Here is an 11,730-nt window from a genome sequence, read left to right as displayed (position 1 = left end):
AAAAAAAACGAAAAAAATTCACAGTCATATATCTATTGTAAAGGTATAGAGGTTTACACCACACAGACTTCTGCTTGGAAAAGTCCAAGCTAACGCTTTTCTATTTATTCTTATAACACAAAACAATGATTACAAGAACAAATCTAAGCACTCTTCTCTTTTCTATCTAACTAACCCAAGTCTAGATCTAAGAACCCAAGTCTAGATCTAAGAGAAGAACAACACTCACCTTCTTAGCTATTGATTGATTAGCTTCGAAGTATACAATCTCTCACAAAAGGTTTCTCAAAGTGTTAAAAAACCTACGACTACATTTTCTTAGTATTTTATACTAAACACTCAAAACCCTAACATGAAGATCTTCGAATCTTCGTCTAAGGCAAATACTTGTTCGCCAAGGTCTCATATTCCTTAATCATCGAGTGAGATATTCTCCGAATATATCATCTCCCAAATCAACTTTATCTCCATACACAGACAGTGACACGTCAGCTATGCCTCCTTGTCACACCTCACTCATTCGTTCCTAGGTGCAGCTTCATGTGTCCTCACAGTTCCTTGTCCCAACAGCGCTCTGCTGCAACTGCATCTTCAGTTATATTTACCACTATTAAACCTATTAAAAATTACAGATTCTGATGAGATTAAAATATCCATTTTTAATTTTTGCTAGTTCATATTTCAACATTATATATCAGATTGGTCAATAAACAAAATATTACAATAGTGAGGAATCTTTAATTTTTTTCTAGTGTCTACAAAGTCAATGTTTTGTGGTAATTAGAGCGACGCGTCGTGTGTATATCATACGATCGAAGAGCTCTGATACCATAACAAACTCAATCATGCATCTTCTGTAACAAACTCGAGAGAGAGAGTTACTAGGTTTCTCTTTTAAGTCAACTGTACGAAATTAATGTTCTTTAGTTATAGCTTCAAGTGTGGAAGTAAACCTAACATAAGCTTAGTTCTAAGTTCTACTGACTCTCTACTAACAATAGTTTGGATCGTAATTTAATTTCTGATGTTCTCATGATTCATTCTTATTGCAAAGACAGAAGAAAGAAAAAAAAAGGAAAGCCAACTTTGATTTGAGAAATTAAGAGAAGCACTCAGTTAAGAATAACAAATGCAACAACCATATTTCAGACAAGAGAGACATTACATATACAATGAGAAGAAATGTTTTGGATCACTGAGCATAGCAAGAGCCAGGTCCCGATGGCGGTCTTCGCGCGTAAAAGTTATCAACTGGAGCCGCTGGAACCCCGCGGTTATTCAGTAGACATCTGAAGTAGTGTAGACGTGGCAATGCGGTTAACGTTATGTTCCCCTTTGACACTGCCTCTCTGGTGCTCCACATCCGTTCTGTTTCACCAACGATAACGATTTAGGACAATATCAAATCCGAACTGAGACCATTAAAATGTACAGAGTTAAAGATCACGTAGATTTTACCTGCAGCTACTGCAGCACGTGGCCAAATAGTCTGAAGGACAACGGATGTATCAGCTGTTTCACCCCACATGCAAACTTCTCCTCCAATTACAAGCTTTTGCTGAGAAGTCTCATTGATCCCATGTAGAGGCTCGGTGTTATAAACCTCGTCCCACGGAACATCTAGATGGTCAAGGTACCAATATCCTTGGTTACTGAAAATGCATCTGAATCCTTTTGCTACCGCTTTTTGACATATATCAGACACTAGCCTGCAACGAGATTTAGACAGCGGTTTTGACATATATCATACAAAACTATGACAAGATCAGACGAAGACTTCTGTTTTCAATGGTTTCTTACCAATTGTGCACCACAGTCCGGGGATCAAGATATTTTCCAAAGGAACTGAATGTTTCTTCCCTGGGATCATTCCATAGTATTCATGTCAATCTTTTGGATTTTGAAGCCAAACATAACAGACATTATTGAAGCTAGAACTGTAACACCTTTTCCATTTATCATATATATAAGTTTGAATCAATCATTGCAGTAAGAATAGGTTTGAAGAACTTGACAGATAATGCAATCTTTGTAAAAAGATTGTACCAGTTGACAGGTGTCCAATTTTTCGAAATAGCTATCTGTTGCGCTCGGAGTACAAAGTATTTATATGCATCCTTAGTCGTGAAGTTGCGACCCTGAAGCCTGCAGTTGAGAATGATGAACATATCAAGCAAAAGGGGAAGGTGAAATGTGACAAACAAGCAAGAGTTTCTATATCAATTAGCTAACGTATTTAATTAACGAGACAAGAGTGGGAGAGTCAAGATTGTACCATTCTTTAACATGAGTTGTGTTTTTCCAGCAATCTGCCAGACAAGAAACCGAGAAGTGAAGCTCTTAAGAGAAGCAAAAACACATGACTAGATGACATGGAAGCAGAGGGTGTGAAACAACTAACCCGTATTAACTTCATCACCACCTAAGTGGAATAGCTCAAATGGGAATATCTTTCTCATATCTGTTACAAACCGAAACACAAGAGAAAATATGAGAATCTAAAAAGGACATACAAATAAATGTGCATATTACATAATAGCACACACAAATCAAAATGCAAGACATATAATGCTGGATGGATCAAGATTTCCTAATAACTTTTTGCCGCATCTCAAGATTAACTTGTTCTTTACAAGATTAATACTAAATGGATTAGAAAACTAGGAAAGGAGTAAAATGATCAAATGTGTACTATACATGGAAAAAAGAAGTAACTACTTGGAGTAGACCTGCCAAAATGCCAGAAATCACATCGAATGTAAAATTTTTAGTAACGTCAAGGGGCTCTCGGCAAGACAGAGAGGGCCAAAGATCAGGGTATCCAGTCCCCCTACAGTGAAAGCAAACCATATGTTACAGATATGATATTTGTGTCATTAAAGCAAAAGGAAGCTATAAATTCCTGAAAAGAAACTACAGTTTAAACCCATACTACAAAACTTATTCTTCAACATTAGGAGTGTAGTAATACAAAGTACAGTATAGCCACACTCTTTTGTTCACTCTTAGAAACTGAAAATCCTATGCTACTTTATGATATTACAATTTCGGGTGGAACATAAACGACCTGTGTGACTAAACAATAGAGTGACATTTAGTAGAAAAGAATATGATAACAAAGTTTACCAATTTCCAGTTATAGTCCTTACCACGATTCCGCATGGCCAGGGACATCTACTTCAGGCATGACATTAATACCTGCAACAAATATATCCACCATGAGAATTATCTGGTCAAATTTGAAATCAATAATCACATAGAATCCGTTTAAAATCATTCTCAACTCAAAAAGAATAGGAGTTTCATGCCATAACGTTCATGCTAGGCTCCAGAGTTAGTAAACAAGTACCTCTCATTTTGGCAAATCTTCACAAATCACAAACCGACCATGAAACACAAAACGGAAAAATATAAAATAAAGAGTATTCGTAAGAAGAAAAGATAGTTAATATTACTCACACAAGCTATTTCTTTAACATACAAAACATCAAGCCATTACCTGACAATTTCAGAAGCATCCTCAACAGTATAACGTTCCCATCTTGAATAAGCTCCTTTCCACAAATTAGGATATGTAGGAGTTTCAAGAGGAAATGATTGCTCGTCTACAATGTGCCAATGCAGGACATTCTACCTCACATAACCATCCATGGGGAAAAAATTAGATAACTGATAAATATTAGAAGATTGTTCAACTTTGTGGATCCGGGAAAGGGAAGAAAACAAGCATGATTTCTTACAAGTTTAGCGAAGGACATGGATTCAATTATTTGCTTAATAACATCAATTGGCAAATAATGTCTTGACGTATCTGCAACAGAATAAGTGGTAAGTAATAGCCAGCGTATGATTACATTCTATTTACATCTGTGATGGAATGAAAGCAAGGCAGAGAAAGAGATATGGAGAAATTACCTATTAGCAGGCCACGGTATTGGAATCTAGGCTTGTCTTGAATATACCAGGGTGCTTTATATATTTGCACAGATTTGGTTAAATAATCAAAGGCACACAGTTGGCTAAATGTCTACAAATTTTTCAGAGAAGAACGCAACGAATCAATGACACTCAACAAGAACTAAACTTGGAATTTTGAGCAAACAGTTCAAGGTTCACAAGTCAAGACATAGCTGTGCAAATACAAACAAAGCTCTTAAGCAAACAAATGAAGAGTAATATTCCCTAGACATATAAAGATATCAGTATAGACCAGTGTTGCAATCCCAAGGATCAAGATGGAGAAACTCATCTGCAACATGAATTGTACAAGATTTCTCAAACCGGAAAAACATTTACTATGCAGTACTAGTTTTAAACTAGGAAACACATCTCTGCAGAAATTAATACCACAAAACCATGTGTAAGTTAGCGTAACCACAGAGTCAAATTGAGAATTTATACTTTTACACACCTCCAATCCTCTAAGAGCACCATAGATTGTATTAGCCTGAAACCACAAGAAAAAGTTAGTAACCCCATAAGATTATTAGACAGACACATTCCTCATATAAAGATAGAAGATAGCAGCAGGCAACAAAACCTCAATCGTGACTGCTCCAACAATGGATTGCTCATCCTTCTTCGAAACCATCAATGTGTAACTCTCATCCACACCCAATTGAAGCTAAAATTGACCACACCAATTTAATTTATTTGTCACTCTCATCTCCCAAAAGATTCAAAATTTACCAATCAAAAGAGTCAAAGTTTTGGTTTTTTTTTTTTTTTTTTTTTTTATAATTATTATTTTTGTTTTTTTTTTTTAATATTATTGTTACCTCCGCAGAACCAGAGTGAACAACGATCTTCAAAGAAGTGATATCATACTCAACCATTCTCAGAAACCTAATCCTCGCCAACAGAGAAGCTCTACCAGAGGCGTGCTTAAAGATCATCCCCATATACCTCTCAAACGCAGCTCTAACAATCGGAGATCCACCGCCATCCCCAGCTGCGATTAGAGCCACGGCGGGATCCACCGAGAGGGTCTCGTTTCCGAACGAAAACTCCGCCGGCAACGGCCATAGATAAGGAGGAGAATCAGCCGGTGACGGAGATGACAGAGACGAAGTGATAGATAAAGACAAGAACATCAATAAGAGAAGGAGAAGATTACGATTCGGTGACATTTTCGAATAGAGTGTGTTGGACCGTCAACGGAGGATTTTTGTTGTCTCCTCCTACATAAGAAGAAGAAGAAGATACAACTTTTGTTTTTAGTCGAAAGATTCAATTTTTATCTATTATTACAAGAACAGCCAGCCACTTTGAGCTAGCTAGGATCATGTTTTTTTTTTTTTTTTTTTGTGTTCGGTGGAAACACATTCTTAAGTCTTGCTTACGACAGCCAGCGAATGTCGTTTCTTTAAAAAACTAAATTAAAGTACAATTTACTTATTTGAATATGTAGGGGAGCCTTTAAAGTTAACCATCGTATTCGTACGTTACCTACCGCATTACTTTAGGTTCAACTTTACAATTTGTCTGTACTCTGTACTATTTTGTTAGCTAACCCTTTATACTGAGTTTAGGAGACTAACGTTGAACCACGTCAATATGTTTTTCCATCGATAAAGCTATTTCCTTTGGACACAACACAAAGAGTCAATCGAAAAAGTTAAGAGGATTGATGAAATTTTGTTGTCGAACCCCCCCTTGGGATTACTAGCTCTTATTGGTAAGATAATCATTTTATAAACCTACATACTGTAATATTTTAATAATTTTCAAAGTCACAGTTACATATTTTAAGTTTTTCTTCCACCCACTCTGGAATATTCTAAACATAAGCATTATTAAATTGACATAATTATGTTATACGTTAAAATAATAAAATTAATTGTAATTTTTTGGGTAATTCTCGTCGCCGATCCTCACGAGAAGGAACAGCAACATGTGCAGCGATTACATGTGGTTCGAGAAGCTTCGTACTCCCTGATGAGTTATACCATCCGATCCATTCAGACAGTTTGATGTAGCTCGCAAATCTTATCCATTGCTCTCTCGACCTGTGTCTCTGCTCTTAAATAAGAGTCGTTGGATCTCTATGAACTTCTCGCCAAGTCTCACGTTGAATCTCTCGAAAGCTTCTCTTTAAGCTGTCTCTCGTCTATGGTAAAAAGGTCAATCACAAATAATCGATTTGGCCAAAATCAATTCATCTCACAAAATGAAACATCTCAACATCAGGTAAACTATCAAGAATAGAAAGTATAAGTTTTAGATGTCTCTGAAATGGTTAAAGAATGGGTAAACAGTCGACAAAGTTCACGACCAATCATTTTGCACACCAAGTGCTCTCGACATAATTAATAATACTTCTTAGAGGCCATCATTTACATCTGCAGATGTTGGAAGAAAATCTATACGTTGAAATCGTGGAAGTTCAAGATCAAAAACATGAAAATCTATACGTTGAAATCGTGGAAGTTCAAGATCAAAAACATGTCACAACCACAAGATTTGGTATACGAGGATTGAGGTGTTATGTGTTCATGAGATAAATGCATTAACATATGAAAATTCATATCGTGTGGAGGAATCAATATGACTACCAAAAGGAAAATAAAAGTAACTATACTCAGAAGTGGAAACCTAAAGAAACCTAAAGAAGGGTTATCATTGAGTCTTATTACAAGTTCTTTAAGGCTTGCCTTAACAGTGTTCTCATCAAGTTTGGTACCTTCCTTAGCATGATTCTTTAGACTCGTAAGTTACCTTCCTCAGCATGATTCCTCAGACTCCTAAAGACAAGCTTGTACGAAGAAGAACAACGGCTGAAGGGTTTCCCGAGGAAGGTGTTTTTATTGTTATGTGTGGAAGAACATATGTTCTTAAATAAACAGAGGAAGAATCCAACGATACACACAACCCATGGTGGGATTCTGATTTTATGCTTATCCTTGATTTCATACTTATTATGCATCCCAACAGCTTGCCACGATGTTTAAGAACTTCTAAAATTTCTGGAAGAAAGAATTTGATTAATAACTTCATAGTCTTTGTCGACTATGTGCGGCCAGCAGCTTACCACGATGTTTCCCATGATTTAAACAAACTTTGTGGATTAATAACTTCATATTCTATAGTCTTAATCAAGTTATTAATAAGTTATTAATCAAGTCCTTTCTTCCAAAAAATTATTTAAAGTGTTGTTTTACATTTAATACAATAATAATAATTTTTAACTACTAAAACTGTAAGCAATTTATGTTATGGATTGTGGTTGTGTCTAAACATTTGGGTACTTGGTAATACATTCACCTTAGAATTAGTCATTTGACCATTTTGCACAAACTGTGAACCTTTATTTCTTTCAATTTATGTTATGATGGATGTGAATCATTAAATAAAGTGATTGAATTCATGAGTCAATTATTCATTTTAACATTAATCATATTTATATTACTTTTGAAAGATACGCAATGACAAGTTTAGACTTTTATTATGAAATTCAAATAATTGTCTTACTTAGATCATAGAGTTCCATATGATATGAATCTATGATATGCAATATATTGTTGCTCCATGAAGTAAATGTCATGATCTTAATTAAGTATGTTTTAGGAGGGCATCTTAATATTAATATTAAAAGACAAATATACCAATTTGACTTTTAAAAACATGTATCAATTAAAATATAGGGTTATTTAAAATAAAATAAAAAAGCTAAAAAATAAATTTAAACCTACAAAATATTAATATTGATAACTTTACAAAATCAAGTCACTATAAAAAATTTGTCTTTACTCTTTACAATCAAAAATATTAATTTGTTTCCAAATATTTCAAATGCTATGTAAGTCTATTTCCAAAAATATATATTTATTCTTATTTTAAAATTAATTAATTTATAACCCCAAAGGAAAAAAAAAATTCATACACATATTTACATCTTTGAATACTAACATAAACTTGACAGGAAAGAAAAAAGAAATAAAATAATACTATCATAGACTAAATACATGCATTCAACGTTTCATTAATTAATGTTTACATTTTGTTACATCTATAAATAGGGAACTTATAAGTTGTATCTAACCAATCCTACACAATTACCTAACAATGGCTTTCACTGATAAACCTCATCTTATATTGTTGTTTATTATGTCTTCTACTATTATTCTTTTTGTTTCAGCTTTAGATTTATCAAATGGTTCAACAGAAATCCCATCTTCGGGCGGCGATGGCTTTTTACCTCTAGCCGAAAAGCATGTTATAATCCGTAATAAAGTAAGAAACAAACAAATTTTGAATGTTCATTGCAAGTCTAGTGACGATGATTTTGGGATGATCCATATTCCTTGGAATGGTACATGGAGTTTTAGATTTCATGTTAACTTTTGGAAAACTACGAAGTATCATTGTCATTTTACATGGTATAAAGGTGGTTCTCACTATTTTTATATATTTAAAGCATCGAGAGATGATAAACAATTTGGAGATCCTCCAGTTTGCAAAGAATGTATTTGGGATGTGGGAAGAAGCGATGATTACCCTATTTGTCGCATTCCTCGTGAGATGGGATACCTCCCATACTGTTTCAAATGGGAGGATGGTCCTTAAGAAACGAAAAAAAAATTATTGTTATCACTGTATCTCTTATCAAATGCATGTAATCATCAAAGCTGATTGAATAAAATAAAACCATTTTGTAGTTTTCGAGTGCTTGAATGTTTAGGCTCTTTCTTTATTCGAAGTTGTCATACATCAATCCATGGAAAAAAAATCAGTTTATTTTAACATGGAGTATATTAATTTTCTCTTAAAGAACCATCCTTTTGAAAACTAAGCTTATACTTATAAGTTATAGAATCAAAATTCGTCTGTACTTTCAATCTATTGGAGCTGGTTTATAGCTAAACAACCACATCTGAAGCCTATCAGTAACAACTATTTGTTTATGACTCTACCTGCCTATAGAGCTTCAAGGAAGAGAAGAAATCTGATCCATCCCAATTTCTCCACCAATTTGGCCTTCCTCGATCCATTTCAGGTTGCAGCTCATGATGGTGAGATTGGTTCGCTTCCACTAGTTTTTTCAATATAATTTGATCCTATATAGTATTCGTTAGTCGTTATATAGTACTCGTTTGTTAGATTATGTCCCATCCAAGCATCAAAGGACTTTCTTAAGCATATTTCGTAGAGACTGTGGACTATTTGAATTATGAACATAGAATCAAAACATAAATATACTTAAAAAGTTATTGCATTTTTTTATATATATAATTCGCTGTAAACAAAAAATACATGTTTGGTCGGGTCATCTCAACCTCTATTGTTAAGAATCTATGTTTTGTTGTTGAAGGAACTGAAGATCCTTCATCTGCATTTGAAAGCTTCTTTGGGCAATTGTTTCGCCATAACATTCTCTTCTTCTCCTTCTTCCGCAACCCTTGTGGCTTTCTCTTTAATGATTCTTTCTATCTCAGACTTGTCAACCGAAGGGAACACAGAGATTTGCATCACTGGAAGTAGCTCTCATTTTCTTCTTCGATAAGTCCTCTACGGAAGCAACAAGCATAAATACCTTCAAGAGCTTTTTCAACTCTTAGTTCCATCGGTATAATCAGCGCATCGATGTTCAACTTTGCTGATCTTCTTTGCATAACCTAACAAAGTAACAACCTTTCTGTATGGAAAGTATCAAACTCACTAGTTTCGAACTAAGTTTGCTCTCAAGATTCAACTCTTAAAACAAAGAAACCAATTGGGGAAGTGTAATAGCATGTACAAGAAACAATCTGATTATTTCTAAAATCAAATCATTATGATGCCAAAAAAAAGACAAAAATCTGAAACTAAAATCAAATCAAGTCATTGGGCTTTCTTGTAGGCCTCTCGCTATGTATACCATAGTTAAGAAATAATGATTTGATTTTTAGGCAACTACATCATTTTTGATTGTTTGAAAAGTCGAATGCAACACAAAAATATATGTTAACCAACCATTTTAACGCAAAAGAATGCACGAAATTAAATGTGGAAGATACATTAAATGGATCGCATTCTACAACACACGGCAAAATATTTTGATGACTTGAATGATAATCTCATCGTTAAAGAGAAACATGTGAATACTTTCAAATCCGTTGAATGTGGGAAGAGTTGAAACGTCCAAATATTTTGTCCACGGTCATTAAGAGAGAGCAAACAAAAAAAAAAGTTTCACACTTTGCTTATATCATGATCTTCTTCTACAATTTCACATCTTTAAAAACCAACTATCTTCTAAAGCAAAAGAAGAAAAACAAGGAAATCGTGACGTGGACAGGCGATTCCAAAGGCGATTTAGGGTTTCCTTGCGTAAGCCCTACTCAAACGTTCTCGGTGGCTCCGGCCGCCGTTCCTTTTGTGATGTCGGCTCCGGAGGAGCTGATTCTTCCTCCTTCTCAGACCTCTTCACCATCTTCTCCAAAGCCTTCGTACTCTGCCATCGTTACTAATCGACCAAGTTTGCACCAGCATGATTTCAGTGTTTCTGTTGTTGATGGGGACCATGTTGTCCAAGTTCCTGATGCGATTCTTGATACCTCTATCCCTCTGTGGGACGATCTGATTATTGGTAGATTTCCCTCTACAGCTCCTCATGTTGCCAAAGTTCACGTCATTGTGAATAAAATTTGCCCCCTAGGAGATAAAACAGTCAAGATTGATGCCTATGAGGTTAACGCCAATACAGTCAAGTTCAGAATTAGGGATATCACGGTACGTTCTCGGGTTCTTCGTCATGGGATATGGAACATTGCTAATATGCCTATGCTAGTCTCTAAATGGTCTCCGGTAATTGAGGATGCTCAACCTGAAATTAAGACTTTGCCTATGTGGGTGACTTTGAAAAATGTCCCGCACAAGATGTTTTCATGGGAGGGTCTTAGTTTTCTCTCAAGTCCGGTGGGGGTGCCTAAGCGTTTACATCTGGAAACAGAGTTATGTAAAAGTTTTGAAGTAGCTAAGGTGTTTGTGGAGGTTGATTTGACAAAGGATCAGCTAAAGGTTTAGATGCAGTGGTTTAAATCAGCTAAAGGTTTAGATGCAGTGGTCGAATACAAATATCCATGGTTGCCACCTTGATGTGCAACCTGTTCTAAATGGGGTCATTTGGCTGACGTTTGCTTACAACATAAAGCTGCAGCAGAGAATTCTTCTTCAATGCCACCAGTTCTTAGTTCAGATTTCGCTCCCGCAAGGGTTGTTCCACCAGTTGAAAAGCAGGTTGCTACAAGAGAATCACGGGTTGTCCCCGATCCACTCTTGCAGATACAGAGCCCTGCTGCTGTGGTCTCTATGTCACAGGATCAAGTATTCACAGAGGCTGGTTGGCAAGAAGTCTCTCCAGCTAACACAAGTCGTTCGCGTGTGCTTGCACTGGAGGAGACTGATAGTCTTGTCTCTCCTTCTCGTTTTTCGGTTCTAATGGAGGAAGAAACCGGGGAAGTCGAGGAGGGAGAGGAAGCAGGTGAAATTGTGCCCAAGGATTTGGATAAGTCTGCGGTTTCTGATACGGTGGTGACTACGGACTCTCAAAGTATACGTCAATCCCTTCCACGTGCCTCAAAGACTCAGCATAAGGTCATCCCAGACCCTAAGAATCTTACCTCACGGATCCCGTCTGATATGACAAAGAAGGGTCCCAATCGCAACCTTTAATATGTCAAGTTTCTTCTAGAATGTTCGTTGTCTAAACAAAACTTCTAAACATTCCATAATTAGTAGTTGGGTAAATAG

At 35.8% G+C, this 11,730-nt stretch overlaps 2 protein-coding genes across 6 annotated transcripts; one reads left to right on the top strand and one right to left on the bottom strand.

The window, feature by feature from the left end:
* Positions 1-1,064: 1,064 nt before the first annotated feature.
* LOC104781406 (beta-hexosaminidase 1) lies at positions 1,065-5,367 on the bottom strand. Of its 5 annotated transcripts, none has more exons than XR_015597496.1 (15): positions 4,779-5,367; positions 4,541-4,624; positions 4,412-4,447; positions 3,916-4,027; positions 3,741-3,811; positions 3,500-3,630; positions 3,350-3,366; positions 3,150-3,198; positions 2,698-2,830; positions 2,402-2,461; positions 2,276-2,309; positions 2,047-2,145; positions 1,801-1,860; positions 1,459-1,709; positions 1,065-1,368 (listed from the first exon to the last, which is right to left on the bottom strand). XR_015597496.1 is itself a non-coding variant. In XM_087511471.1 (15 exons), exons 2-15 carry the CDS (start codon positions 4,573-4,575, stop codon positions 1,193-1,195), a joined length of 1,242 nt encoding a protein of 413 aa, XP_087367597.1. In that variant the 5' UTR covers positions 4,576-4,624; positions 4,779-5,367; the 3' UTR covers positions 1,065-1,192. The 5 variants fall into 5 exon arrangements, 4 of the variants coding, with proteins under 4 accessions (XP_087367597.1, XP_087367596.1, XP_087367598.1 ...); XM_087511471.1 differs by having other exon boundaries at positions 2,730-2,830; positions 4,402-4,447; XM_087511470.1 differs by having other exon boundaries at positions 2,730-2,830.
* A 2,679-nt stretch (positions 5,368-8,046) lies between these two features.
* Positions 8,047-8,656, top strand: LOC104781405 (S-protein homolog 4-like). Its single transcript, XM_010506073.2, has one exon. It carries the CDS (start codon positions 8,065-8,067, stop codon positions 8,563-8,565), a length of 501 nt encoding a protein of 166 aa, XP_010504375.1. The 5' UTR covers positions 8,047-8,064; the 3' UTR covers positions 8,566-8,656.
* The last annotated feature ends 3,074 nt before the right edge of the window (positions 8,657-11,730 follow it).

Source organism: Camelina sativa, chromosome 4 (assembly GCF_030686135.1).
Source record: "Camelina sativa cultivar CO46 ecotype springtype chromosome 4, ASM3068613v1".
Taxonomy (NCBI): Eukaryota; Viridiplantae; Streptophyta; class Magnoliopsida; order Brassicales; family Brassicaceae; genus Camelina; species Camelina sativa.
Note: the sequence above shows the minus strand (reverse complement) of the source record. Positions and strands in the feature narration are given on the sequence as shown.